The sequence below is a fragment of the Cloeon dipterum genome, chromosome 3 (genome assembly GCF_949628265.1).
Source record: "Cloeon dipterum chromosome 3, ieCloDipt1.1, whole genome shotgun sequence".
In the NCBI taxonomy this organism is placed as follows: domain Eukaryota; kingdom Metazoa; phylum Arthropoda; class Insecta; order Ephemeroptera; family Baetidae; genus Cloeon; species Cloeon dipterum.
The window spans coordinates 22,694,825-22,722,191 of NC_088788.1; the positions used below are offsets into that span (position 1 = coordinate 22,694,825).

At 38.4% G+C, this 27,367-nt stretch overlaps 4 protein-coding genes across 6 annotated transcripts in view; 2 read left to right on the plus strand and 2 right to left on the minus strand.

The window, feature by feature from the left end:
• The first annotated feature begins 493 nt into the window (after positions 1–493).
• Positions 494–2,194, plus strand: LOC135939846 (uncharacterized). Of its 2 annotated transcripts, XM_065484427.1 has the most exons (7): positions 498–661; positions 913–956; positions 1,021–1,429; positions 1,498–1,597; positions 1,655–1,759; positions 1,815–1,967; positions 2,022–2,194. In XM_065484427.1, the coding sequence occupies exons 1-7, from the start codon at positions 651–653 to the stop codon at positions 2,085–2,087; spliced, it is 888 nt and encodes a 295-aa protein (XP_065340499.1). In that variant the 5' UTR covers positions 498–650; the 3' UTR covers positions 2,088–2,194. The 2 variants fall into 2 exon arrangements, with proteins under 2 accessions (XP_065340498.1, XP_065340499.1); XM_065484426.1 differs by having other exon boundaries at positions 494–956.
• Positions 2,195–2,322: 128 nt separating this feature from the next.
• On the minus strand, positions 2,323–6,157 carry LOC135939845 (cyclin-dependent kinase 9-like). Of its 2 annotated transcripts, none has more exons than XM_065484424.1 (8): positions 6,139–6,157; positions 5,493–5,700; positions 5,351–5,435; positions 5,065–5,155; positions 4,846–5,012; positions 4,529–4,647; positions 4,335–4,473; positions 2,323–3,386 (listed from the first exon to the last, which is right to left on the minus strand). In XM_065484424.1, the coding sequence occupies exons 1-8, from the start codon at positions 6,140–6,142 to the stop codon at positions 2,952–2,954; spliced, it is 1,248 nt and encodes a 415-aa protein (XP_065340496.1). In that variant the 5' UTR covers positions 6,143–6,157; the 3' UTR covers positions 2,323–2,951. The 2 variants fall into 2 exon arrangements, with proteins under 2 accessions (XP_065340496.1, XP_065340497.1); XM_065484425.1 differs by having other exon boundaries at positions 6,052–6,157.
• Positions 6,158–7,322: 1,165 nt separating this feature from the next.
• Positions 7,323–9,303, plus strand: LOC135938354 (phenoloxidase-activating factor 3-like). Its single transcript, XM_065481971.1, has 8 exons — positions 7,323–7,347; positions 7,397–7,560; positions 7,903–8,284; positions 8,345–8,447; positions 8,560–8,720; positions 8,773–8,865; positions 8,927–9,081; positions 9,133–9,303. The coding sequence occupies exons 1-8, from the start codon at positions 7,323–7,325 to the stop codon at positions 9,286–9,288; spliced, it is 1,239 nt and encodes a 412-aa protein (XP_065338043.1). The 3' UTR covers positions 9,289–9,303.
• A 187-nt stretch (positions 9,304–9,490) lies between these two features.
• Positions 9,491–27,367, minus strand: part of mfr (misfire) — a 40,101-nt gene continuing 22,224 nt past the window's right edge. Inside the window, exons 4-36 of the mRNA XM_065486280.1 lie at positions 25,430–25,659; positions 24,252–24,485; positions 23,488–23,680; positions 21,975–22,037; positions 21,166–21,250; positions 19,652–19,808; positions 18,692–18,878; positions 17,963–18,149; positions 17,686–17,900; positions 17,445–17,631; positions 17,042–17,232; positions 16,538–16,735; positions 15,831–15,947; positions 15,613–15,765; positions 15,309–15,509; positions 14,996–15,247; positions 14,585–14,794; positions 13,785–13,918; positions 13,493–13,661; positions 13,243–13,429; positions 13,087–13,178; positions 12,878–13,024; positions 12,589–12,807; positions 12,397–12,531; positions 12,071–12,342; positions 11,812–11,982; positions 11,578–11,747; positions 11,365–11,495; positions 11,122–11,309; positions 10,823–11,061; positions 10,593–10,771; positions 10,386–10,486; positions 9,491–10,321 (exon numbers count right to left, since the gene is read on the minus strand). Coding sequence (XP_065342352.1) covers positions 10,141–10,321; positions 10,386–10,486; positions 10,593–10,771; positions 10,823–11,061; positions 11,122–11,309; positions 11,365–11,495; positions 11,578–11,747; positions 11,812–11,982; positions 12,071–12,342; positions 12,397–12,531; positions 12,589–12,807; positions 12,878–13,024; positions 13,087–13,178; positions 13,243–13,429; positions 13,493–13,661; positions 13,785–13,918; positions 14,585–14,794; positions 14,996–15,247; positions 15,309–15,509; positions 15,613–15,765; positions 15,831–15,947; positions 16,538–16,735; positions 17,042–17,232; positions 17,445–17,631; positions 17,686–17,900; positions 17,963–18,149; positions 18,692–18,878; positions 19,652–19,808; positions 21,166–21,250; positions 21,975–22,037; positions 23,488–23,680; positions 24,252–24,485; positions 25,430–25,659 — 5,775 coding nt within the window. The 3' untranslated portion in view covers positions 9,491–10,140. The remainder of the gene's footprint in view (positions 10,322–10,385; positions 10,487–10,592; positions 10,772–10,822; positions 11,062–11,121; positions 11,310–11,364; positions 11,496–11,577; positions 11,748–11,811; positions 11,983–12,070; positions 12,343–12,396; positions 12,532–12,588; positions 12,808–12,877; positions 13,025–13,086; positions 13,179–13,242; positions 13,430–13,492; positions 13,662–13,784; positions 13,919–14,584; positions 14,795–14,995; positions 15,248–15,308; positions 15,510–15,612; positions 15,766–15,830; positions 15,948–16,537; positions 16,736–17,041; positions 17,233–17,444; positions 17,632–17,685; positions 17,901–17,962; positions 18,150–18,691; positions 18,879–19,651; positions 19,809–21,165; positions 21,251–21,974; positions 22,038–23,487; positions 23,681–24,251; positions 24,486–25,429; positions 25,660–27,367) is intronic.

Consider the following 27,367-nt stretch of genomic DNA (forward strand, 5'->3'; position numbering starts at 1 on the left):
TGTGTGTAAAAAATTGCTACTTGAACACTTCTGAATTTCCAACCAGTTTTCCAATTAAAAATCATTTGAAAATTTTAGTTAAACTAATTTTGGGTGCAGATATCCAGCAATAAAATCAACGAAATAATTACAACTAAAATTATTATGAATAATTTTTTAAATTTGAATAATATTTCAGATTCCAACCAATGGATAATATACATTAATTTATCTGCCAAGTTCTAATTTCGCTTGAAAAAAAATGAGTCTTGACAAACACCCTTTAAAAAAAGCATTATTTTATTTGACAAGAATTATACGTGGGAAAAAAGGATTGCAAAAAATCTGCAACTGCTTCTGGCCGCTGGTTTTGCAGATCCTCGAGCACGAATTATTTGTTTTAGTAGCTGGGAAAAAATGGGACCATTAATTTCAAATACACTATACTCAGAAATTATTATTTGCCCAGTATATTCTTCCCTGCATATATGAAACAGATAAAACACATACCAACTGCTTTGATCAAATATTTATTATGGAAAAGTAGAGGCTGCTATCTATTTTCTAACGCAGGCCCAATTTTTGTCGGGTTTTTATGAACACACCCAACACTCAGAGAAGGTTGTGTAGAGCGGTGTGGTGTCCAAGCATGACGGAATCTATTGACGAAGATGGATCTGTGGTGTGGAGTTTTACTAAAACTGGTTTAGTACTGTTGAGAAGTATAGGCTTGATGCCTTTCATAAAGAAGAAAGCGCTTAGCAGAATTTTGTGCAAAATCACATTTGCTCATTTCTTGATGTCCGCGCTCTCTCAATTTTCATATTTGCTATTCGCTGAGGGCAAAAGCTTTGAATCGGTTGTGCCAACGATATTGCAGTTGCTCATCATCAGCATTATTATTGCGAAATCGTTGATTGTAATTTATCGCAGGAAAGAGATAAGGGAGCTGCACTTTTTCTGGGAGGATGAAAAAGGTTTTAATGTTATTTCACTATCAATCATTTTCAGCAATTTTTTCTGATGTTAAATGTGTTACAGATCTCATCAATTATTCAAAGATGTGTGTGCCCGAGATCAAGAGAGTTCTGTTCATCTATGTATTATCATTGTCCATTTCTGGATCAGCTTGGCTATTCGTCCCTTCTGTAAATCATTCAGCTCACCAAGAGAAAGGGCATACAAAAATGTCACAATTACCATATTTGGGGTGGTACCCACTAAATGTTGAAAATGAAATTTATTTTTATCTACTTTATGTTCACCAAATCATTGTTTTAACACTGGTTGGAATTGCTTCTCATGGCTGCAAGCTACTGCTTCTGACACTTATAGTCTTCGTCAGCAAACTGCTTGCGTATTTCAACAAAAAGCTGAGAAATGTGCCGAAAGCGGAAAATTTAACGTCAAGTGTAGAGGGCTGTGCTAAGATCAAGTCTAAGATCCAAGTGTTCGTATATCACAGAAATGGAGATTCCTAAATGCAATGTATATTCATTATTGTTTACGGTTTTCCAGGTTCTTACAGCAAATTCATGGCACATTCTTGAAACTTGCTTTCCTCCATTTAACAGAACTGACAATTATGTTCGTAATTGCTGCGTTTCGAATGACAGATGTGAGCATCACGATAAATTAAATGATTGGTTTTTTAAAATATTTTTTGTGTAAGCAGCCCCAGAATACTTTTTGGCAAAAAGTAATTTTGATGCATGGCGTATCTACCCAACTTTTATATTTCTATTTACTGTGCAGCTACGGCAGTGAAATAATTAATCAGGTATGTTGATTTTACAATATTAACTTCAAATTAGCTGTTAATTTTAAATTGGCAGTGTCACAAAGGTTCAAATATCATTTACTTTTGGCCTTGGGAAAACTGGAAATTAAAGGACATAGAAATGATGCAAATGATGGCAACAATAAATCAACGGCCTCTTAAACTGAAAGCTGGGCTCTACACTCTGTCTCTGGAATTTTTCCTGACCGTACGATGTGTCATACAAGTGAAGGTTTCTAACAGACTATGATTTTTGTTACAGGCTTCTGGGATAGCAGCAACTTCTTTTCTCCTACTTATTAATGTGAGGGACCACCATATAGAATGACATAACTAATGGAATTTCATGTAAATTAACTTAAATTTAATGCTTTAGAAACCTTTGATCTTTATCAATATTATCTTGGAGAATTAAAGCATTTAAAATTGACGATGGTTTCCTTGTTTTATTATTTTGGAAGCTTAAGATATTGCGGGCTATGGGTTATCCTCATGCATGCATTATGGAAAAATCAGCATTATGGAATAATCAAAAGGAGTTGCTTAAATTTGAAATAAAAATGTTTTTTTTTGTTTGAATGCCAAGTTTTAATTATACAAATAATTACATGGTCTCTTTAACTAACCTCTAGAAACATGGCAGGATCAGTAACTGACAGAGAGCGTTCCTAACCCAAGCAATGATTGGAATGGTTTGGATGAGTCTCAATCAATAATTGATCAAGCTGTTAGCTCATTTTGTTTAGGGGCTGAATGCCTACTGACTCACTTTACATTGCCAACTTAAGCCCATTCAGATATGGGAAAATGTGAAAGTATCTCTGCTTTCTGGTTTACCACTGGATGTCATACGTGCGATTACATCACGTTTAGCATTTTGATAAGACCCCCAATGCAGGGGCAACAGTGGTTTATTGAAAAGGATCAAACTCAAACCTTGTGTCGCGTAACGTTCATTGTTATTACTTTGCAGCATTATTTAGTTCACATGGCTTGCTGCCACCTGTGGTTGGAGCAAGAGTGCCTTGCTCAGTAAAGAAATTGTTACGTAAATTAAAAAATAATGGAATGCAAGGACAAATTTGATATCAATTAATTTGGTTTGAGAAAGGAGTAGACTCTGCGCCATGATTTTAAGGCAAAAGAAGTTTCTTTAAAATCTCGCACTCAGGTTATTTTAACCGCATTAGAGTCAAAATACTCTATCTTGGAAGCCGCCATCAAGGGTGCTTGAAGGTTTTGCCTGGGCCATTTGTTGCGAATGGGCAGCCCGCATGTGCCCAGGTCTGCGAGGTGGCGCGAGATATTCAAACATGCTCTGTGTGTGCTGAGCTAGCATTTTAGACAAGTCAGTTGGCATTGGATCTGTCCAGAAGAAATCGTGATTCAAAGCAGCGTCGCTGTCGGCTCGCTTCTTTGGATCTAGCATCAATAGCCTGTCCAGTAGGTCACATGCGTAAGGGTCCTTCACGTACGGCTTTAGGCGTTCTTTGACCTTGCGCTTTTGGCCACGCGGCAACTCGACTTTGTTGAACAATTCTAGCGATTCAACACCAGGCCAAACATCAGTTGTGATGGAGCCACAGAGCTGGCAGATGAGAGTGAGCTGCTGTATTTCAGTATTCCCCTGTGAAATGAACACCAGAACACAATGAACCAAAGTTAGAAGAACATTAGACTGTTAACCATATTTTTTTACAAATACACCATATTAATGGGGACACTTGTTTTGCCTAAAAATGGAATGCCAAATTGCAGTTAGAGGAAATGCACTGAGGCTTTATTGCCCAAAACAAAATTAGGTTGCAATTTTGGAATGCCCTAGAATATTTAGATGAGTTTGCAAAATCAATTTTATTTATCATTATGTTCTTGAGCAAAATACGTTTGGATTTGAAAGATGTAATTTTAATTTGGAAATTGCATTTAATCCTGTTTCTAAATTTAACTGTAGCAGTGGAGACTTTCTGGCCCTGTTAGTATTTGGCCTCATTCAGGATCAAAGGTAATGTATTTTTTTATACCTGAAATATTTCTATCAGGTGCCAAAACAGCTAGCAGTAAGAAGTAGAAAAGTGCCCTTTAAATCTTACATTGATCTAACTCAAAGGCATTTTAAGTAACCAAAATGAGGCCTTGAATAAACCAGAGGAGACTATTGAAAAACAGTAAAAATCAACCAAATTTGAAGTCTTGGTTATGCAAAATGATCCCAATAATGAATGAAACCCTTCAAGCCTTATGGGTCCCAAATTCAAGGATCTCCGGGATTTATTCCTTCTCAGTCCTGAATATCAATCACTGGTAAAACCCCATCAGTTGAACTTTCTACTGTAAATGCCCAAAATTTGGGCATTTTATTATTAAACGTGGAAATTTCAGGCACTCCACGATTCAACTATACCTTTTACAGCCATTCCAGGTATTTTATAAATGTTAAAACCAATTCTGGGAACTATTTTCAGGCAAAACCTTGTTACCTCAAAATTATATCTCATATGTAACAGAAAAACATGAATAATTAAGAACCAAAAGAATAATAATATCCTCTCATACTGCATGAAGTTTATCTTACCTGCATTATGGGGCTCCTGGTCCACATTTCAGCCATTATACATCCAGCTCCCCATAGGTCCACAGGAGGACCATAATTTCGGTCTCCAAGCAGCAGTTCAGGCGGGCGATACCATAAGGTCACCACACGATTTGTGTATCTGGGGATGAAATTAGCTTGATCAAGAGTAATTATTGCTGTGCTAGGAATATTACCTGTTTTGCTGTCCTGTTTTAGAGACACTGAACGCTCTAGCCAATCCAAAATCGGCTAATTTTAGAATGCCATTTTTGGTTATAAGAACATTTGCAGCCTTCATGTCTCTGTGAAGTATCTGGAAAATGAATCACATTTTAATGTTGTTTGGTTTAGAATATGTACATCAGTAGAGGAAAAATTGCAAAAAGCTCAACACCCAAACTCGTTTCCCTTGTTGAAGAAAAGGGCAACAATCAATTCAACAATGAAAGTTTTGGGTGTTTTTAAGCGATGGGCAATTTCTCCGCTGCCAGAATGACTTTCTGAGATTTACCTTGTTGCTGTGGATGTAATAGAGTCCATTCAACAACTGTTGCATCACCTTTTTTATTTCGCCCAAGCTAAATTTGACGTTGACATTTGAGAGAAGACCAGCAAGGTCATGCTCGCAAAAGTCAAAAACCAGGTAGAAGGTGGATTTGTATTTGTTGTGTTGGGATGCTGAAACAGGAACAAATGACAGCAAATTCTTAAAAGAGTGTTGAGAAAATACGTCTTGTGCGGCATATCTCGATGAGGTTCACAACATTCTCATGCTTGAGAAGTTGCAGGATTTTCAGCTCTCTCAAGGCCGTGATTGGGAACTGCAAGAATAACAAGATGATAGCATGAAGTACCACTGATTCAGATATAATTGCAAGAAAAGATCAACAATCGATTCAAAAACAATGCCCTATCCAAGAGAGAAGTGTGAGTTGGTTAAAAGTGTGAGTCTTCCATTCCACAATCACAAAAATAATCTAAATAAAAATGAAAATTGTATAAAAATAGTTCCTTACTCCTTCTTTCTCATTTTCCATCAGCACCTTTTTTAGAGCCACAAATTTCTTCATGTTTTTCCTGTCTCTTGCCTTAAAGACCTCACTGAAAGATTAAATTAATTTAAATTTACAATGGAATTTGAGGAACTACTGAACTAACCCAAAAGTTCCCTGTCCGATTTTGGCGACCTTTTCGTATTTTACCACGTCATCACAATAAGGGAAATTGAATGTCTCTATGTATTTTTCTCTGTCCTTCATTTGACAGAGCAATCCTGACGCTATAAGTGGGTCAGTGCTACTGGAAGAGCTAGAGGAACTGGAGGAGCCGGACGGGCGTCCACTGCTAGCCCCAGTAGAAGCCATTTCTAAATGTTGAAATATTATTATAATTTCGCCAGTCTTGCTCCTCGTGATTCTAGAGCTCAGCTCTGTGTATCATACAGACACATAAATACATAAATGGTTGACGTAGTTGCAAAGACTAAGCAAAATCATTTCGAAAATTTACAGTGTACGACGGGTTATATGCACTTCTCGCCAGTATTCTTATGAGAATCCCATACTAAAATACCTAAAATAAATTAGGTACACTTTTGGCCGCGACTGTTTTCTCCTCCCAAACTTTTGGATAATTAGATATTATCATATCTCTTATTACAAAAGGGATATGTACTCATAAGAAATGGCGAGGTGTGTCGAAATATATACGTAAGCACCAAATTGGATGAATTAATTCTTCAAAACAATGTGACTGTAGTTCTTAGAACATTAATGGGAGATAGATTTTGGAATGAGATACATACGCATGTTCCGGAAATAAACAATACAAATAAAATGGCGATGGCAGGTTAGCCACCAGAAGTTAGAAATAATGTTATATTGCCACCAGTCCCGCCACATTCATTCAGATTGATGTTACGTTCCCCGTTCCCTTCACATTGGATTCAAAGTGATTTTATTGCAGATAAGCAGGGCAGTTATGCTCCACACCTCCCCACATTCAGAACACAACAGATAAAATTACAAAACATTTTTTTTTTTTGTAAAATTTGGACCCCTCAATTTTCTCCACGATTTTCAGTAAAAATGGTTGGCAAAACTGGGAGGCGCGAATGGATGAGCAGCTCTAGCGACTGCGTGGGTCCCTATCTATTACAGAATAATTATTATTATATCATTTTTTAATAAAATATTATTATACCGCAACCCGCAATCGCTCCTAACTAAACTTAGAATACCATCCTGCATAAAATACTATCTTACTACAAGTTAAGTCGTAAAATATTTACACAATATAGAGATTAAGGTTACAAACAAGAATAATTAAATTAATTAATCAAAATAATATAGAAAAAAATTGATCATGATTCATAATACCGCTAAAAACTTTTGAGAATTTTAAAGAAACGTGTTGACCAGAAGTCTTGCAAAATGCCTAGTCAAGATTTTTAGATAATATTAAATTTACATATTATTGATGGATGCCAATGAAGGCAGGTCATCATAACTTCTTAGTTGATTGCGGTGTTGAATATGAAATTCAAAATGCAACTTCCTCCCGATGAATAGCGAGCTGTTTTTTCTGTGAGATATAGAAAAATTAACAGCTCGCTTAACACCATAAGGGAGCTGCATTTAATCAATTTCTTTAGAGCTGTTTTGAGTTTAAGGAATATTTATAAAAAAGCAGACATCCTAAGTAACCTTGAGTTTATATTTATAAACAATATAAATATAAGCTTGATACAGAATTTAACAAAAATCAAAATATACACGCAGCCTGATCAGATTATATTGTGCTTATATTTATTCTGAAGGAGACAAATGGTTGAGTAAGTCAACGCAGTAGCTGATTGTTTTGAGCTAAACTCACGTATAATTTCGGTAATCTCGTATATATATTACTGTTCCATAAGACAAGGGTATGAATTCTACTTTAGATAGCCATGTGGCTAACTTGCACAGTATTTTTAATATTTTCGGCTCGATGCCTAGGTTGGTGTGTTGTGTTTGTAAGTGAAACATGTATTTATTTCTAATGAGTGCGTGACTCAAACTTAGGCGATGCAGAAAACACGACGTGCAGAGTATATCTGACTGGCGAGCAGAGTTATTGCGTGAGCATCCGTGACTGTCTGAACGGTTATGGGGCCCTACTAAGCACCCGCTTAAGACCATATCTTGGAATTTTAACGAAGGTTCATGACTGTCAGTCTCCAAATACGGTGAGTTTTGATATAGTATTTTGCGGTATGTACATATAATTTGCATTTTTGCGCACAGAACCACGAAGAGCAAATTAATACATAAATAACCTTTTATTTTACTGTGGGAAACAATTTTCCTACATTTAATAATACATAAAGTGAAATCTAGACCAAGTATAAATTTAATATGTAATAAGAATAAAGGGTAGCACAAAATATTGAAATTGACATTTTTATGTTTGTTTGCTAAAATAATTGGTTAGGATAGTGTAATTTTTTTCCAATAAACAATTGTAATATCAAAACAGTTTTATAAAATATATATTTTATAATTAATTCAAATTGTTCTTCTTTCCTAAGATGTGTTGTCCTCAAGAACGGGTTAAAGCTATTCAAGCTATTGGAACCTTGAGAGAAAAGATTCCTGATCATGGAACCTGTGGCCGGATTTCCCTCGAAGCCACAAAATACGAGGTGTCAAAACTTGTGCAGGATAAAGTTTCAGATTATCTCAGCATGGAGCAAGATTCGATTGGAAATATTGAGCTAGAACTAAAATATTTTGAGGAGGAAAATTTATTTCAAGTTGTTGGAAATAATAAATTGACCGTCGCCGAACAACTGGAAATCAGAGAAAAAGCTAATGAATTATTGGAGTATACAAATAGAACTCATTTTTACGGTGGCTTGGTGCAAAAAGGTCAATTTAGTTTCGTCGCTAGGCTTCAGTATAAAACTAAAAGTAAACATAAATTTTGTTTCTGAATGTTATTTTTAATTAATTGATCGCTGGTGTGTATAGCCAAATTCAGCAAAAAACTAGATCGTCTTTGCGGAGGAGCATTGATTCACCCTCAATGGATAATTACTGCGTGCCACTGCCTCAGAAGTGATCAAGGGGAATTGTAATTCACTTTTTCATTCTCTTAACTTCACGCCACGCCGCATTTTGGCCAAAATATAAATAATAATGTAAATATAAATTTTTGCCTTTTGTGCGTTTGTTGTAACTTCCAGAACATCAGTACTTCTTGGCGGTCTAGATGATAATAATGCCAAAAATCAAGTTATTGAAGTGGAAAGAGGCTATGCGCACCCAGAGTACAACGGAGCTAAAGGATTTTACCAAAATGATATAGGACTGATTAAATTGATAGAGCCGGTTGATTTAAGAGACGGTAAATGAGCTAAATCTCCTTCATATCCAGAGCACTTTCTAATTTTTAACAGGAACCATCTCAATCGTGTGTTTGCCAATTATACCAAAAGAAATTCTTTACAACAAATACGCGTTCGCTCTAGGATGGGGCCTTGTGAATATAGGTATATTTTTCATGCAAATTTTTATTTGTATCTGGCGATACAGTTATAGTTCTAAATACAGACGATGAAGGCAAAAGAGGGCTAAAGTTTGCTCGTCTCCCTTTGATTCGTGCCGATAAATGCCGAAGTCTCTTGCCGTTGGATTACCACAGTCAAATCTGCGCAGGAGGAGAACTGCAAGACACTTGCTATGGAGACAGCGGTGCACCTCTCATTGTAGCTATGCAATTCTATTGTTCATATATTTATTATTTTTATACCCTGCAGTCGATATTGGAAGATGATGCTGGAAATTACTTGGCTTTCTTAATTGGTGTTACATCCTATGGACCAGAAAAATGTGGGACTAAAGGGTTCCCAGGTGTTTACACAGTCATACAACACTTCTTGCCTTGGATATATAAACATATTGGGACCAAGTAAAAGTTTTTTTTTGAGAAGGTGCTAATTTATATTTTTTGAATGCGGTTATATATATATATCGTATGCATGGATACTGAGAAACAAAAATACATCATAAATTGTCTGCTGAAAATACTACATTTTTTTTTTATTTTTCTACTGTTAATTTCTCTGTATATAGTCCTTCCCGCAAATTTTATTTGTAATAAAATGGCAAAATCAATTCAAATCAATAACACCTTGAATTTTATTTCATTAATTGAGAATACATTTCACTGCAGAAACTTTAATTTCTCGTCCTAGGCTCTACAATCGTAATATACATCAATATATGATCTTGCGAGTGATGAGAAGAAGGTATTCTTGATAAAATTTAACAACAGTTAACAATATATCCATGTTCATTTAATATAATATTAAAACTTGCATTGTGCCAGTCCCATTAGCATGAAACTAAACATAATTTACTAAATATATTAAAAAAAGTTTTTGATTTCTTTCAACTTGATACTCATTTGGGTGTTTATTGAATTTGGCAAAATATTAATTGTATGTATTATATAGAGGTAGGCCACAAAATTGATATGCATTGAATATTTATCCAAAATAATTAATCTAGTGCCGAGTCTACAACATTACACATGGTATTTACAGTCGCAAAAGCCTATTTTACAGCAAAATGGAAAGACTGTGATACTTGAGAGTGAGATTTATAGAATTATTGTTGGTGTATGTTGAGAGGTGAGTTGGTTGAAGAAGAATATTATAGTTTAATGTCTTTACCTCTAGAGCGGATCAGTTTATTGTGACGCTGGGCTATAAATTCATGGTAATTGACACGTACAAAGGGAGTTGGGAATATTCCTGTTTCTTTTACGCGCCAAGTATCCTTTTGACAGTGTAGCCCGGAACTGAGTAAAAGAATAAAAGGAGCATGATTGCGAGAGCGGTAAAGATGAGGCCTTTGATGATGGTCCATTTGTAGTTGTGCCAGACGATATAGCGGATTGATTTGAAAGGGTTTAAAAACCACATGAAAGATGCATCAGGACGGCTGAAAGATTTTTTTTTTTAAATATGAAAGGCATCCAAATCTGTGTGGGGAAATAAATATTTACTTAGGTTTGTCAAGAGGGTCAGGCTCGTTCCTTCCCATTCCAGCAGGGTTCTTTTCGGCTTCTTCGTGAGTTAGTAAATGGATTTCAGCTTCAACTTTTCCCTGCAAATAATTATAGATAAAAGGAATTTTAACAGCCAGTGATTTTCTAAAATTGAACAGCACACTCAACAATTAATATTTTAAGTGAAACCCAAAAGATACTAACCGTGAGCTCCATTTCTTCATTTTCCTTCTTGATGTAGAATGGCCACCACCCCTTTACTCGTTTTTGCTTGAAAATGTTCACCATTGGGACAGATCCATCAACCTTCAGCATGTCCAAGGTGCATAGCTTTGAACTTTTAGCACCTCTCGGAAAGCGATTTAAATCAAGGGTTATTGCACCTGCATTGAAAGTTAGTTTATTTAAATTAAATACGAGCGTCTCATTTATACCTAAGAAGTCATCAGCCGAGAAGTGGTCAGCGTCCCACACTTGCAACTCTAATCGGGCAGGGATTTTACTTTCCGTCTCATCCCACGAAAATAAGGACTCTTTCCTGGAAATTACTATTTTTTCCTCAGCCACCAGATAGTCAAATGGGAAAATGAAGCGCCAGTTAAAGTTTCCTTCACCAGTTAAGGACCTGTAGTGAATGTCTGTGTATTGACAGTCCTCTGGACCTTTCAGCCACCTGATTTAAATAACGATTAGCAAGTTTTAATATTAAAAAAAAAAACGTTTCAGCTTATACCCCTTCACGTATATATCAGACATTTTTTCACCCGTGAAAAATGCGTCATCCTCCAACACGACCTCGTCTGTATTCCAGATAACGATTCGTAGCTCGTAAGATTTTGGCTTCCGTGGAGCAATATCAAGGGGTGGTCCAGGTAGAGGCATGTCCATAGGGAACATGTCAACCCACATTTCTAATTTTCCCTTGAGTGAAACGGTCTTGTTACAAATATTTGACTTTGATTTTATTCACCCAAACCTGTTCAATTCCAGGTTTGTCTGGATTGTAAAGTGGTCTGGTTTCCACGTGCTCTTGCACGAGTTTGCAGCCAATTCGCGGAAATTCCTCCCAGCGCTTGAGGACTGCCAGCGCCAGATATTCCTCGAGCACTGTTACGATGAAAACAAAATTGCTTTACTCTCCCCCACACTTTCCATCTACTCAAACTTTTGGAACTAATTAAATGCTCACATTTTCCTCCCCTCATGAGTGCCGGGTCGTCGTTGTTAAGGCCAAAAGTTTTGCTACCCACTTTTACTTTGCCATTGAAGTACGAGGGTGCTTCCAATTTTCCTTCCTTGCACAATTTCGCCAAGATCTGCGTCGGTTTCATCGGGTCGCGCCACGCATTGTAACCGTACCTTTGAAGAGGAGTATCTCATTAAAAGCTATAGTATTAAGCTAATAACTATTCGTGAAGCATACTCCTCGTATTTGTTAGGCAAACCGCAGGTCGCTCTATGGCGCGTGTAGAAACGATTCTCCAAGTCGATTCTTGTTTCGCCAATCAAGTCGTCGGAGCCAACGAGGTCCCAGTCCCACACTTGGACTGTTAGTAGAGAGTCTTGAGGAAATGTAGCCTCAAACTCAAAGCACCTAGATGAAAAATAAAAATCTTAAAAAATTATTCCACTTTTAAATATTAATATATTGGAAGAAGATAACTTTCATAAACCGCACAAACCTGCCAAAAACAGGGTTTAGCTGCTTGGAGATGTAATGCTCTTTGTCACTGATCCTCTTGCTTCCAAGCTGAAGCACAACGTAGGGGTCGGCCTTGCCGTTGAGGTCCATGGGGTGCAGGTCTGTACCCTTAACAACGTACACGCGAACCAGCACGTGTATCGGATCACTTGAGGGCAAACCTTGGAAAAACCCGTATTGAGGATCAAACCCCATGATGGTGTGGTCGTCAATATCTTTGGGCAACGGCCACTGATAAACTTTAATGTTGCCCTAATTGGTTTTTAAGTTAGAAGAATTTGTATTCAAAATAGTTTCTAGTTATACCTTGAATTTTCCTACGACACGACTATCGTCTTCAGTTTCTTCACCAGTTTTCTTACCTCGGAGGAGGTCAAACGTCTGTAGCCATTCTTTGAAGGTATTGAACTCTGGCTGAGATTCTAATTCACTCGGAAATATCTAAATAAGATTCCATTTAGATGAGCACTCAAATTATAATTATCCGCATTGAGTAACCTTCAAAAGGGCAGTTTTTGGTTTTGCGTTCTTCATTGCCTTTGGACTCCACTTATTTGCCATTTTTGCAGCATTACCAGCTGACTTGAAGCCGAGTTTAATTTTTTTCTTTTCTTCGTGATGTCCATGGCTACTTGAGGCCTCCGCCATTTGACCACACGCAGCACCATTCTGCTGATTTTCCCTTTCCTGCTCTTCCTTTTTAGCCTCTTTCGTTTCCTGTAACGACCCTTTTTAGTCACAAACTCTATAGCTCTCTATTTAAAGAGAATAAAATAAAAATTGAAACCTCAATCATTGCTTCAACCGAGGCAAAGTATTTTGTCCACCAATCTTTGCTGTCCTCATCATCGTCCGAGGCGTGGCCCATACTCATTTTTCGTTTCCGGTTTGACTCAGTCTTTTCTCTCTTACTTTGTAGTGTTCCTGGTCCCGTCTAAAATATTAACGCATTTTTTATGATGATCAGGCAGAATTCAATGAAATAAGAAAACTCACGTGCGCTAACTTTGATAGCTGTATATTGGTGTCGTCAGTGTCCAGAATGATGTAGTTACTTGTGGAAATTGAGTTTGCCAGTTGATCCGCAGCTGTAATATTTTTAGATAAAAATTGAAATTTTTAATCGCAACTAATTTCGACAAATATATTTACTATTTAACAACTGGGCAGATTTTTTTCTCTCTTCTGCTTCTCTTTGTTTTTTGGTTACTGGATTGAAAAGATAGCGGTGGATGGAGTTGATCATATGGGTGCCCACCAGAGTGTATCTTCCAAAACTGCGACAGTCGACCACCCTGATTGTCAACGGTGGGCAGTACAACTCTTGCTCTGGAAGTTCCTGGAAAATAATAAAATACCTCGTCACAGTTAAAAATTTAATGCCATTTTTACTATCACTCACCAAATCGATGAATTTGACAGGCGTGCTGAAGTTTGGATTCCGTTTGGCATTTGTAATCACAGAGGAGTGTAATATATGGCCAGCGCATTCGATGTCGACTCGAGGCTTGTCTACGGTCAACAGGTGGACCCGTTTCACATCACGCAAGCCCCAAAATAGAACCTCAATTCTGTCACATATTTTTAATTCAATTTAGATCAAACAAGAAATATAAAAATGAAGAAAAATAATCGTGCGTGCCAGCAGTGGTCATATATTAAATTAAAAAGTAATAAATAACAATGTGTGTTACCTGTATTTTGATAACGTTGGCCTAATTTCTGGTGGCACGGGCAAAATAGGTCCCACGTCCTGCGTCATTGGAATAAGACAGTCTTTGGGTGAGGGAAGGGCTGGCAACTCGAACTCCAATTGGCCAGGATCAACCTAGCGAAATAGTTTAAAAGTGAGATATGACAACGCTTTCACTAAACATTGTTAAACACATTTTCAAATATTCAATTAAAAAATCGAATTACAGATGTTAATGAATTAAATTTTAATTTGGAATACACACTATGTAACAATTTATTTCTTTCAATATTATAGATTTTTTTGTCCGAATTAAAACACTTAATATTACAACATGCATATTCCTGGGGGATTGGCATGCCCAATTTAATATAGCTTACACTTTTATATTCTCCATATTGTATATTTCCTTGTATTGTATATTATTGTTCGATGTTTGAAGTGAATAAAACATTGTGTGCGGAGCAAACTGTGCAGAATTTTAAATCTCTCTCCACGATATTAACATTAAAGGCAGTTTTCTGAGAAGCAAAAACACGTAAATTTAAGATAACATTTAGATAAAAACTGGAAAGTATAGGAGGTACAGATACATTCATGAACTGCCTTTCAAGAAACTTGGAGATTTCTCGTACACAGGCAATAGAGGAGCACATCGAAATAATTCATTTTGAGTAGAAGTGTGGCATTGAAAGAAAGGGGTGAGTGTTGAGCAGCAGAAGAGGCAGAAAAACACCGAAGACACCACCAAGAATCAACCAGCAGGCGAAAAAGGTGTCTCATATGGACTACTGGCCATACCTCGTTTTGTCGACCTTTTTTTCGCGGTCTATAATCTGGTCGCCGTACCTCAAGCATTTCAAACATGGCGAGCAACTCTCCGGCGTAGTCAGGGCCCCTGTGGATTTCAAACCACTCGAGTTTCGGTGGAAATCTGGGCGGCTCGTACGGCTCACTCAGCAGCTTGACGTGTGGTTTGGCCATTGCCCGGCCTATAAACTCAGATTTTCCCTGAAAAGGGAATGAAGAAATCCACGTAAGCGATTGTAGTGTTGCCAAATTATTATTGCAATAGAAAATAAATAAACATTCCAACTACCACGCAAAATTTGGGATAAATTTAAAGTTGCTGGATTTAATAAATTTCATGCGTGGCATACCATTATTAAACTTGAGCTAAATGGAACTAAATCTATAGAAAATTATGCATACAACTTTGTCCTGATCAAAGATCTCGATGACGATGTTCGGTGGCTCTTTCTTGATTTCCTCGCCTAAGCCGCACACCATCAGCTCGGGAAAAACGAGCAGCTCGTCCCAGGTGGGGCTCAGTGTCTCGTCCACCACCTGAGTCGTTTTGCACCATTCGCCGGCCACGACTTGCGCGTACGGATCGGACAATCCAGAGGCGTCAGACCCGATTAGGGATCTCGCTTGATACATGTGTGCCCGCAGTTGGAAATACTACGCAAAGTGGCATTTTGCATAAAGGTATACTGCACTGAAATTATGGATGGGAACTCACGTGTTTGTCAGTAAAATGTATCACAGATGGAGGCAGGGCACGCGGTCGCTCGGCATTTCTAATTTCTTGCGCCACCTCGTAGCCAGCAGGAAGGCCCGTTACAAAGTTTTTCTTGTGTTTGGTCAAGCCAAGCCAAAAATAAATCCTCAATTTAGCCTGAATCACCCAGCCACTCGCTCCGATCCCTTTCTTGCCTGGAAGCTGGAATCCGTTGGCAAAATTTATTTATCATCTATTTCTGCGAGGTTAAATAAACGCTAGCCAATTTCAAGCTCATGAATTTTTATTGTTGTGTTCATCGTACCTTGAGCAAAAGGGTCTGAACTTTCCCACAGTCTTTGCCGCTCTCCTCACCCACCACAGAGAAAATCAAGTCCTTGGCCTGAAGTCTCTGGTAAGCCACCCGCTTCCCACCACTGACGAGCCATAGAAAGATGTCAGGCAGTGCGTGTTGGGGCTAAATTTTAAGGATGTAGTTATGTGGTGAAACTGAGTTATATGAGCTTAAATTTTCGCACTCACATCTTCAGTTAAGTAACGTAGTCTTTGGAGATACGATTGAGTAGTCTTATAGCGCTCTTTAATTGTGTTCTTTGTGACAAGAGCTTTGAGATTTCGCGCCAGGGAAGCCATATGCTCCTAAAAAGACAAGTTGATATATACTATTTCATTATATATATATATATATATATATATATATATATATATATATATATATATATATATATATATATATATATATATATACTATTTATGATATGAAAGCATGTATTACTATGCAGGTATTGAAAATTTCGAAATAATGATTTATTGTTTGCAGATGACAATGATGGGAAGGCAAACGAAGACGTCATAATTTAACATTGAAATTAAATGCAGCTTCCTCAGAGCATATAGCAAGTTGTTTAAATTTCCTGTTATTTTTCCCGTATTTCCAACTAGATAAGCAGGAAATTTTCGCAAAAATACAGAAAATTAAAAGCTTGCTATACACCGGTAAAGCTGTATTTAATTTCAAATGAAGAATGCAAAAATACTATAGTTTTCGCTTGAATGATTTCTACTATGTATATCATTTTTAAATTTCCCAACTAATTTGTAATGATGAACTCTTTATTTTAAATTCAAAGATTGTGCAACTCAAAAAGTAAATTAAGATATATATTATCAACAAATATTCTTTCCGTGACGACTGCAAAATAAGGTGGTATTTTTTCTTTTGAACTCACGATTTCTCTAACGCAGAGTTTCATGCGCTCTCGGTCGAGCTTAGTCTTTCCAGCCGCAGTGCCTTGCAGGTAACATCTGGAGATGGACAAATATTTGCCGCAACCAAACGCTAAGTCTTCCAGCGTCTGCTTCAGCGTTTTTTCCATGTTAGGGCTGTCTGCTTCAATTTGCAAGTTGCTCTCCAAAAGTCCCTCCTCCTGAAATTCATATTCCACTCGGTTCACGCGAAGTAAACGTGTTTAAAGTAGTCAACCGGCGCAACACATGTGCCTCGCGGGCTTGCATACGTCTGAAATATAGCGGGCTAGACGTGACCCGGTAGCCAAAGGAGAAATATTTGATGAGAAGTTGCACAATTAATAGAAAATAAGCACTGAGTTATTCTACTGACGTTTCCCAGATCAAACAGAAGCAGAAACTGACTTGGAGAACTTAGAAGTTTGCGGTTAGAATTTACCATGCGTAGTAAAACAATACTAAATGGCTTCAGAAAGTGCACTTACAAGTTTTTCAACTATCCTCATGATGATGTTCGAGTTGTACATCCTGCGTCTGTAGTCAGGCCACACAGATCGTACGTACATGCACGGCTTGTCGTCCCAGTAGGGCAGAAAATAATACAATCTGTCGTGGGTCATCGGTTTGACAGGTGGCGTCGTGCTCTGCCAGCACGCGCTGTCGGCTGACACATTATCTGTGAATTCGACAATTATCATGTTGGGCCTACCGAACAAATGTGCCAGTCATTCTGACAGGGTTGGGATGCAGCAAAACTCGGTAATTAAACAGGTAAAAAGCGATCGCAGCTCAACTGGCAGGTACAATTGTTTTAATTTTATTCTGAGAGAGATGAATAAAATAGTGAATATTTTGGACTTGATAGCCCTTTCAAATAACAAAATTTACCAAGATAATCATCTCCTTCTTCCTCGTCAATTTCCTGCGAAGACGAATTGTGGCCATCAAGCGAATTGCCCGCGTTGCCCATGCTCAGCTCAAAGAAGAGAGGCTTGTCGCCGAGCTTCTTTTCAATCATCGTCGCGTCCATGATCGAAGCGAACAAGAAATACTCCTCGTTCTTGCCGTAATTGGACTGCGAGAGAACGGTTGTAACAACAAACCTATTCGTAAGAGAAAAAGTGCTGACCTCTGTAATTGGATAAGACGGTTCCACCTCGACTCCTGACGGGGCTATGTCGATGTTGTCGGTGATTTCTGTCCGAATGGCAACCAAAAGCCTCGCCCGGTATGATACACCCTCGCCAAGGCCCGAGTTCAGATTGGCGTGCTCGTCCAGGAGGCTGTAGTCCCGAGTCGAGCCGTAAAGGTGAATAAAAGCTGGACCAAAAGTGGGCAGAAATCCTAAATTTCACGAGACATATTGATATCATCATACTCAAGTTTGATAAAAATTTTTGACATACCCTTTTCCCCATCATTTGAAATTGTCTTGAGGTCGATGAAGTGAGTGCCAATTATTGTATTGTTGACCTGATCGTTGTCCCTGAGCTGAATTTTTAATCGTTGGCACAGTGGTGGAAACATTTCCGAAAACACGATCTGCTCGTTCCACACCGGCGCATAGCAATTCTTTTTCACACTCGTTTTCCCCTGAAAAGTTGTGAACAAAGAATTTAAAGCACGCACCCAAGCACCTCCATTTTCTCATTTTGGTTCCCACAGTTCTTGTTGGAACGGCAAAAAAGGATTTATTCCTATTGTAGTTTGCACCAAATCAAGTGGAATTCGCGTATGACTGAATTTCGCGCTTTGTTGGCAGTTTGCAAAACTCCTTTTCTTTTCTCGAACACGGGGTCGCGCGTACTCGTGAGAACGGCCGGCGTGCAAGCAACCCTTTTGAGACGAACAATGTGCACACTCAAGGGGAAAAATAATACACGCACACGCAACTTGATGCCACTTCTTGTGAGCCGGCTAAAATTCATTTTTCTTTTGTTCTACTTTGAGCACCTCGGCCAACAATTCATCCTGGGAGCATTTCATATTGGATTTCTAATTTTATATAAGTTGCTGTTTTCTTAATTCACTTTCATTGCGCAAAATTTCTTTGAAGGTAAAAGGCGTCTAGGCTAAATTGAATCTATGTTCAATTTGACAAATTAATGTATTTTTCACCTGACCAATTAACTCACCGTGAGGCCGGCGAAGGAAACCTGCACGTACGGGTCAACCAAATCCTTCACCTCGCCAGTGAAAGCCCTTTTCACATTGGCCATGATGGAGGAGTTCATTTTGGGCAAGCCGTCCGCTCTGTAGATTCGCACAATAAAACGCGCTCGTTGTCGTTCCACTGGCACTCCCTCTGGCAGCAGAAGGTTGCTGAAAATCCCAGCGTGAAGACTCAAATTAAATAAAACTTGAAGGTTACGGTTGAATTAATCTCAGTTATAATTAGTTCAAACTTAGCAAGATATTAAATTGGGTTATCTACAGTTAAAATGAAAATTTAAACGTTCGACTACAGTTTTTCATAACGATCGCGTTGCCTTATTTGAAAGTGGCATTAAATTTCGCAAGAACATCATTGCGAAAACGAAACTACAAATTTAAGAGAGAAAATCAAGGTGGAATATTTATGCTAAGCAGATTATTTCTAGCGGAGTAGGCACATTGGCAAAGCAAAAAAACTTTATCCCCATCATTAAGGTGCTTGCTAAACGGAATGCGCTGTGTTTTTAGAGCGAGCATTCCAGAAGCCGCTCTGGCGTTCTGGAGAAGCCAAATAAATGGGAATTTGCCAGGCGGAGTCGGCGAAAGTCAAACGAACTAAAAAGCCAGCCAGAGCTAATGATGAGATGGAAATTAATATAGTTAGCGCTCGGCAGCTAGAATTCTTACTCGTCTCCGTGCGACCCCAAGTAAAATCTTCTCGGCAGCGAAAGCAGAAGATCAAAGGCACAAGAGGGGTTACGTAGAATAGGGTGCCGCATGTTAAAATTTAAAAAGATGAAATTATCTATAATCATTGTATTTTTTCACCTCATTGAAGGATTTTAATATTGATTGAACTTTTATGCAGCAAAATTCAATGTTATGTTAAAGATTTCGATACGCCAAAGGTGTCTGCTGCGATTTCCTGAGTTTGCACTTACGCCTCAATGTCATCCTCGTCTTTCTCGCTCTTGGGTGGTACTTTGACCGAGTCTCCTTTTCCAATGACGCTGATATCGCATTTCAGGTATCCCTTGGGCCCGCCTGCGAAGTCATCGGGGTCGCTCAGAAGGGCCCACTTGTGGTAGAACTGGTGGTCTGCAGGACACGGAGCTGGATTAGGATTGGCCTTATGCTGAGTGGCGTAAAAATTATTTATGGCATCCTTGAGAGCCATCTATTCATGCAGTTGTGCTGAGAGACGGAAAAACGAGAGAGCGAGAGCAATTTGTGTGTGATGTTGGAAGAGGAGAAGAGCAGAGTTGCGAAAAGTAGTGTCGAGTGTTTTGCTGTGAGCTCTGCTGCCTCAGTCGAGAGGTGCAAATCATGCAAAAACATTTTAGCTTTTCACTGACAAGTCAGTGGAAATAATAACAAGATTTTTTTAAAACGTGGAATAAATAAAAATAAATTTGTTCTACTCGCTTCAAACGTAATACTCAATAAATTGGCATTATCTCAAGCCAATTAATTTTACTATCAGAGAGCTTTGAATATGTGACGATGATTGTATATGTCAAACATGATTTCATTTAATATGGCAAATTGTAGCTCAAAATGGTTGGTTACAATTATTGCAACGATGAAACACATCACGAAGAGTCATCGATCGATGTTGATTGATTGAATTACTCGCCACTGGTAGCAGAACAAATTGTGCAGTTTGTGTGCAATGGAATTGGATCCCGTGGGAAATAAGCATGCATGTAGCACGGGACAGTGTAATAAATTAAAACGGATATATGCAAATATCATCACATCATGAGTACAAGGCAACGGTCAGGGATGTGAGCTGACTCTCGTCAACTTGAAAATTAAAAGCAAACACCTGCAATGCGCGGGGAGTTTGAACGACGGCGACCTAATGAGCTATATCGTGTCAGGGTGTTGAAATACATGAGATTGAAACGGTTAGATGGATATAATGACTGCATTTGTAATTTTCTCTCAACTAGTGCCAATAGATTTTGATGAGTGAAACATTAATGACGAACGAAATTACACTTTTCAGCTGAAGTATAATGAAAACACAAACTAAAATCTATTCCAGTAACAGCGGAATGCATTCAATCTGCTAGAGTAGCAAGCAAACAAGAGCGGAAATGCGGCGGATCAGATATGAAGATGGAAAATGAAAGCGGACTATTGAAATTTGTACACGCATGGGCAGTTCTCGATATTTTGGGCAGCGCCACGTACATGCCCGCGTAACAGCACAGAGGAAAGAAAAATAAATGAGATGAAGGAGAGCAACCGCGGATGAATGTTAAGATAAACGCGCTCCAGAAGCTCGAAAAACGAAATAAATCCGGCGACGGTACAACATATATTTAAGTAAATATATCATACGTGAAGAGACACATATTGTACAAGCACATAAATATTAATTATGTATATCGTTTAATTTAGTTCTTTTTCCGGGTACAGTTTCTTTATTTGAAAAAATTAACTATACCTGGTTGCGACCAAACTGTAGCAACATCAAGTTTAAAGCTGCCCAACATTTTGTTATGCCTGAGAATACTCCTTGATTGGAGAACCTAAAGTCAGCGGCATTCCAAGAAAACAAAAGAGACACACTCAAAAATTATCCAAGCCAAAATTTTTAAACAGATTCTTAGTTGAAATAAAATGAACAGAGACATCAAACTCGTAGTAGTAATAATTAAAAGTGCACACTCGGTTCGGATGAGAGAGAATTACAACTTATACATATATATTCAACTCGATTGATTTTTCGCACCTAGAAGTTCAAACCAAACAAATTTAGAGTGCCATCTTAAATCAGAAGGTGACATAGATAGATTGAGAGGAAGGTGAGGTTCGAGGTAAAAAACAAACGCAGTGTGGATGCAGCAAAAACTTAGAGAAAATAATTTTTCTTGGTTTAATACCGGGAGCATCAAAGACAGTCTTCAAGTCTATCTTGAACAAACCGACTAGTGTGCCGCTGGCAAAGATTTTTCTAGAATGCAACACCTGAGGCGAGAAGAAGAACAAAATTATTGATTTTCAAAGACTTTTATCCAATCCTCTCTCATCTTATTGTTAGTCTAATCTCGTTTTATCATCTTCAATGAAGGCATGCACTTAGATTGAAGAGACACTTTGACAGAAAGATTTATCCACCTTGTAAAGGAAAAAATAAAAGTCTTTCTAACTCTAGACTTTTTAATCTACTGCAGAATGAACAGTGAACTTCTTTTTCATCGTTTCAAAGGCGTGAGAGGATTAGGAAGGAGCACCTTATGACCTTCTCCTTACCGACAGAGTGATGATTTTGTCGAACAGCATCATTGGTGGCATGTGGAAGTCGAACACAAAGTACTGAAACATAGATTTTCATCTGCGGTTAGGAACAGAAAGCCGCAATTATTGCACGAACCCAATGCAAATAATAAATAAATTCCATCGCCTCTGCTAATTAGTCTCTAAGCCTTGTTGGCTTGCGTTAAGCGCGTCTAGCGCACCACCAGATTTGCGGTTTTGCTTCAACAGGCTTAAGAACACATATTGAGATCATACCCCGTTTACTTGCCTTGACTAGAAATAATAAATAAATAAAAAATTGACACAATAATTCATTAAATTATTATCACTTTAATTTCCTCCAATGAATTTTAACTGTAAGTTAATGAAAGCTCCAAAAACTTGAAACGCTAAAGCGCAGAAATGAATGTTGCATAAATTAATTTTAATGAAATTACAAACTATTTTGTAAGTAGTGATGCTGGTTAATATAACAGCAATAACTAAAATCTTTTATTGAGGTTAAGTTATTTTTTACATTTCCTTTTCTAGTAGTTAGTCGTTATTATGTTTCGAGTAAAATATTAAAGACAAAACCCACATAATAATATACTTGGCATAAATTATTTAATACATCTTAACTATGCAATCCAAATTAAAAATATGATTTTAGTACCCTATCGTAATATCGATTTTAGCATCACTTGACGTATGCAAATCAGACGGCTGAAAAACATTATGTACTCGACAGCTCTGAAAAAAATCATGACACATGCCCATTTCAATATGCTGTCTTTGAGCTGATGATATGTGCTACTATGCTTCAATTTTTAAAAAGTACGAGAAAGGATGCATCAAATGGACTTAGTGTTTGTTATTCATTGAAAAGAGCTTTCAGGTGCTATCGCAAGAAATATTTAAATATTCATTGGTAGTTGGACAAAAGGTACTTAAGGAAAAAAGAGGCATCTAGGAACTCTAACAAAGGCTCCTGATCTGTCGTTGCTGGGCAAAATAAAACATTTGCCTAGACAGTTTTTCAGGTATGCTACCTGGGTAGCAAACTGTTGGTGCGTGGCGGTGTTATGGATTCGTCTCAGCAATTGGAGGAAAAGAAAATAAGAAAGGGCCCGAACTCATCTCAAGCCAACTCTATCCTCTCCTTTTCAACTCCTATTGATTTCCAAGTAGGCAGGCCGTCAGAAAAAGAAAGGAGGGAACAAGGGTCCCAAACGAGTTTTGTTCCTTGACCTGTCTCATGTAAACCAAAAGAACGGATATCCTGACAGAAACTCTTTATAATGCGAAAGGATGTTAATCTGTATGCAGCTTGCCCGGAATTTAATTAACTCGGCACTCGCTGAAACTTGACGCCATTTCTGTTGGAGAAGTTAGGTTGAAGGCGTTCTGTTTTTTATTTTGCGTTAAATTACGAGAGTGAATTAGACCGTTTTCAAAGCTGCTAATGCCAGTAATGCCAGGGTGGATCAAATACCATGTTCTTAGAGTTCATAGTAAGAAAAGTTACCTCGTTGTAGTAAGGGCAGTTGGTGCTCTCCTTAACGCTCGTGTACTTCTTCTGGTCGCCAGCCTGCACGCATACCACAGGGTCCATATTCAAACCAGCCAACTGACGAGCCTCAATGATGGTGATGCATAGCTGGAAGTCTTGTGACTTGAGCAAGTTGGGTGGCGTTCGCTGGTAATGTGAAACACGCAATCTGCACGGAAAATAAATTGAGATTTTTTAATTAGCAAAGTCTAATTAATGTTGCCTAGTAATTTTTGTTACATTTTTTATTTTATTATTCTTGGATAAAGTGAAATATTTTAAAAGTAGGTCCCTTTTAACTGATGCAAAAGCTCTAACAAGAAATTTAATAAACAAAAGCCACGCAGAAACAGACAAAGAAAAAAGTTAAAAAAAGTATTTGATTCCACATTCCACGTTTTTTTTTCTTTTTTTAAATTCCATTAACCGCGGCATTGTGCTCGCGAAGAGTTTTCTCAGCAATTCTTTTTTTCTGATATTATCTCACAAACAGAAGCCACCCCACCGTCATTGGAGTTCGAATGCCAACCATCTCTTCATTGTGGAAAATAAAAAATGGTTCATTGAAAATTCTTTCCATTGTTATTTCTGCGCCATCGCCATTACACCAGAGGATTGCTTCCCACCGTGTGGGAAACTCAGAAAAGAAAGCAGCGGAAAAGGATGGGTGAAAATATTATCCTCTTCTCGCCGTGGCTGGATGTGAGGAATTTTTTGTCTATTAATATTATTGCTCTGACCTTTTCTTCGTGACGTCTACGGAATTCAAATCGAGCAAGCTATCGTTGTCTGACTCAAGGGAAGACTCGCTGCCGGCCCTGGAAGACGCTTGCTCGCCAACAGGGGTTACCAGTCCGTCCACCGCACTGCGGCCCTGTAGCAATGCGCGCTCTTCGTCCTCAGAAGATGCGTCCCGCGGGGGACGCTGCTTTCCCAGTCGGATCAAGCTCCGCATACTTCGCAACGCGGAACTTCTGAAAAATGGTAAAAAAAGAAAGCTCTGAGTGAGTTATGGTGCTGCTAGATAGTAAAAGTGGCACTCTCTCAGCGGCAATTGTCGCTGTCACATGTATATTTAACAACCGAATTTAAAATTAAAACAATTTCACGACATTGCGTCAAGTTGTATATTATCTAATTATAAAAACATTGTTTATAGATAATTTATTTTTAACATAAACATGTTCCATTTTAAAACGTTTCGTGTAATATTAAAAAAACTGCACTACATTGCGATATGAAAGAAAAGCAAACAAGATTTGCACAATCAAAATGCATTATTCTACTGCAATCAGGGCATACTGAAGTGGTCGTCATGGGACTACTGCACAAACGAACACCACATGTTTGATAATTTCAAAGTGCTTTTTATGCCCTCGAGATTGCGCTCTCTCCTTTGATGCGCTTTTACTCGGTGCACAGCAGCAGCAGACTCTGAGCGTAGTGCTTGCGCGTCGGGATTTTAATCAGTCAAAGGTAGGATTCTCTGCACATATTCCAATTATTGTATGCGACGTGCTCGTCACACTTGTGCACTGAGTGAACTGTCCCGTGTGGATGTGTTTAGCCAGAATGAGACAGCACACGCCACAGTGAACAAGCAAGGCTGTCGCCGGCAGAATTTTTGGTTCACGCCTATGCAAGCATGTGCGGAAAATAAGGAAGGTAGAAGAACCAAAATTACTCTGCAAACATTTCATCGCCAGGAAATTTGTAATTTGATGCGCTGCGGAGGCAATATTAAATTCCATGCTCTTCGCTTCACCCAGAACCCAGAGACGTTGTGGATTTTCGAACTTTTGCTCTCGCTCTTTCCCGCGAGCGTGAAAGAGTGAATATTTCGCTCGGTGTAGGAACTATGGTGTTCTCCTTTGATCTTTTCCATTTTAAATCCCACAGAGAAACTATGAATTTTTACCTTTTCCTGCCTGGCGCCGGACTCTTGTCGATCATTCTGCTCGTGGAAGCTTGCTCGTGGCTCCAAGAGGCTCTTCTTTCGTTACTGGTAAGCGATTTTTCCAAATTGGCGATGTTTTGCTGAATATCCACGAGCAGTCGTTCTTCGTCCATGCCCTCGTCTGGAGACCAGCCGTCCAGACTCTCATCTGCACCTGGGACTGTGTAGCGAACCTCCAAAGATAGTGTGGCCTACAACATAAAATTAACGATTTGAAAATTTCCTACTTATTTTTTACTAAAAATATATCTTAACGAAAACAAAGTCCACAGCGGAATTTTTGTTTTAATTGATTAATTTCAGTGAATTCTTATGTTTGGTGAGAGTATAGCCCACAAAAGTAACAGTGTGAATAAATTTGAATATATCTACGTGAACAGAGAGAACGTTATGACATGACGTGCCAGGCGTCATCCTTTCATCGGTTCTCTTGAACAAACATGTTCCCTGTTTGCTCTTTGCCAATCACGCAAATTACCAATCCCGGTAAGAGCGTGGCGCACGTCTTGACGAAATGAAAGCCAGAAGTGAAGCCGGATGCAAAAGGTGGTGTATATATCTTTCTGAATCAATACCAAAGGCAAATAGAGCCGACCCCACTTGGGAATGCTCCAGAATGCACCATAATCATCTGCGAGATTGACACACGCCAGTGAACCACTTCTTTTCCATCCCGATCACTCCTCCGCCAAATCGCTCTCATTCCCTCAGCTAATTAATCAAGAAGCAATCTGCTGCTCCGACCTGCATGCCTGCTCAGGCTCATAATGTTTTGAAAACGTGCACCTTCGCGTTCTGGGCTTTAATCGCACGTTCAACGTACAGGATCATAAACGAGCTAGATAAATATATACATACAAGCACCGTGAGAAGAATGTAGTTTATATGCAACGTGCGCTCGCTTTTCCAATAAGTCGCTTGCATGGCGTCGAAGTGGCAGCAAGCAGGCGCTTTTAATTTAGTCAGCAGCAGCGTGTCGGACGGAAAAGAGGTCGTTGGGGCAGAAAAGCACTTGCAATTCATTGGCTAACGAACGGACTGACGAGCCAATTTATCTCTGATCTGGTCGTCAACGCGTAATTGGCAGCATGCAACGGGCCATTTGCTCAATTGTTCCACTTTTATACGCTTCCTGAGTTCAGATGGAAATTTTACATTGACTTGACGCCTCTCATTACGTGCTCATCACGACAAACATTCCATCTTTGTGTTGACTCGATTCATCTATGGTTTATTCATCATGCAAATTCCTTCACAAATGAATTTGCTGGATAAAATGTGCAGTGTGTACCGATGTATTTGCAGAATACAGTTATTACTTATTTTGTGGACACGATAAGTGTGTATAAAAAGTGCTATTGTAAAATTTAAATCGATTCTGTAGTTGCCCACACAGGGATGCTCTAGAGAACTTGAGCCATGGGCATGTTGCGAAAAAACCTTTTTTTAGTTAAACGAGAGGAGAAAGCGCTTTTAAAAAGGCTTTAACAGCACCCTGGAGGATTCAATTTCTTATTCTGCAAAAAACGCAATGCTTTCATACGCAATTTTACCTCGCTTAAATATTTTGCCGCACTTATTTATAGTTATTTTCGTTTTCAGTCTACTCATGCTGCGCTAGTAAATTACTTTTAACGTATCTTAATTATTGGAAAAGTGGTTGAAACACACGTATTTAAGAAATACATATTGGCCCAAACATGCGTTTATTCAATGGGCAAATCTCTGAAAAAAACGCATTATTTTTAACCAACTTTGTTTTAATATTTAAAAGCAACTGTGTAAAGTACAGTGCACCATCTCATCACTTTTATTGTTCATGAAAGTGGTAGTGACCAAATAAACCATCTAACCAACTAATGCAAAACTGAAAGTCCCATTGCTGTGTCAGTAATGCAA

What these genes read in the sequence shown, in the direction of transcription:
- LOC135939846 (XM_065484426.1), top strand. Translation starts at nt 575, where the DNA reads ATGAACACACCCAACACTCAGAGAAGGTTGTGTAGAGCGGTGTGGTGT. An exon ending in CTGCGTTTCGAATGACAGAT is followed by an intron (nt 1,598 to 1,654) that starts GTGAGCATCACG and finishes TTGTGTAAGCAG; the next exon opens with CCCCAGAATACTTTTTGGCA. An exon ending in GCAGTGAAATAATTAATCAG is followed by an intron (nt 1,760 to 1,814) that starts GTATGTTGATTT and finishes TTAAATTGGCAG; the next exon opens with TGTCACAAAGGTTCAAATAT.
- LOC135939845 (XM_065484424.1), bottom strand. An exon ending in CGAGATATGCCGCACAAGAC is followed by an intron (nt 5,013 to 5,064) that starts GTATTTTCTCAA and finishes TTCCTGTTTCAG; the next exon opens with CATCCCAACACAACAAATAC. An exon ending in CCAGGAGCCCCATAATGCAG is followed by an intron (nt 3,387 to 4,334) that starts GTAAGATAAACT and finishes TTCATTTCACAG; the next exon opens with GGGAATACTGAAATACAGCA.
- LOC135938354 (XM_065481971.1), top strand. Translation starts at nt 7,323, where the DNA reads ATGCCTAGGTTGGTGTGTTGTGTTT. An exon ending in TAGGTTGGTGTGTTGTGTTT is followed by an intron (nt 7,348 to 7,396) that starts GTAAGTGAAACA and finishes ACTCAAACTTAG; the next exon opens with GCGATGCAGAAAACACGACG. An exon ending in ACAGCGGTGCACCTCTCATT is followed by an intron (nt 9,082 to 9,132) that starts GTAGCTATGCAA and finishes TATACCCTGCAG; the next exon opens with TCGATATTGGAAGATGATGC.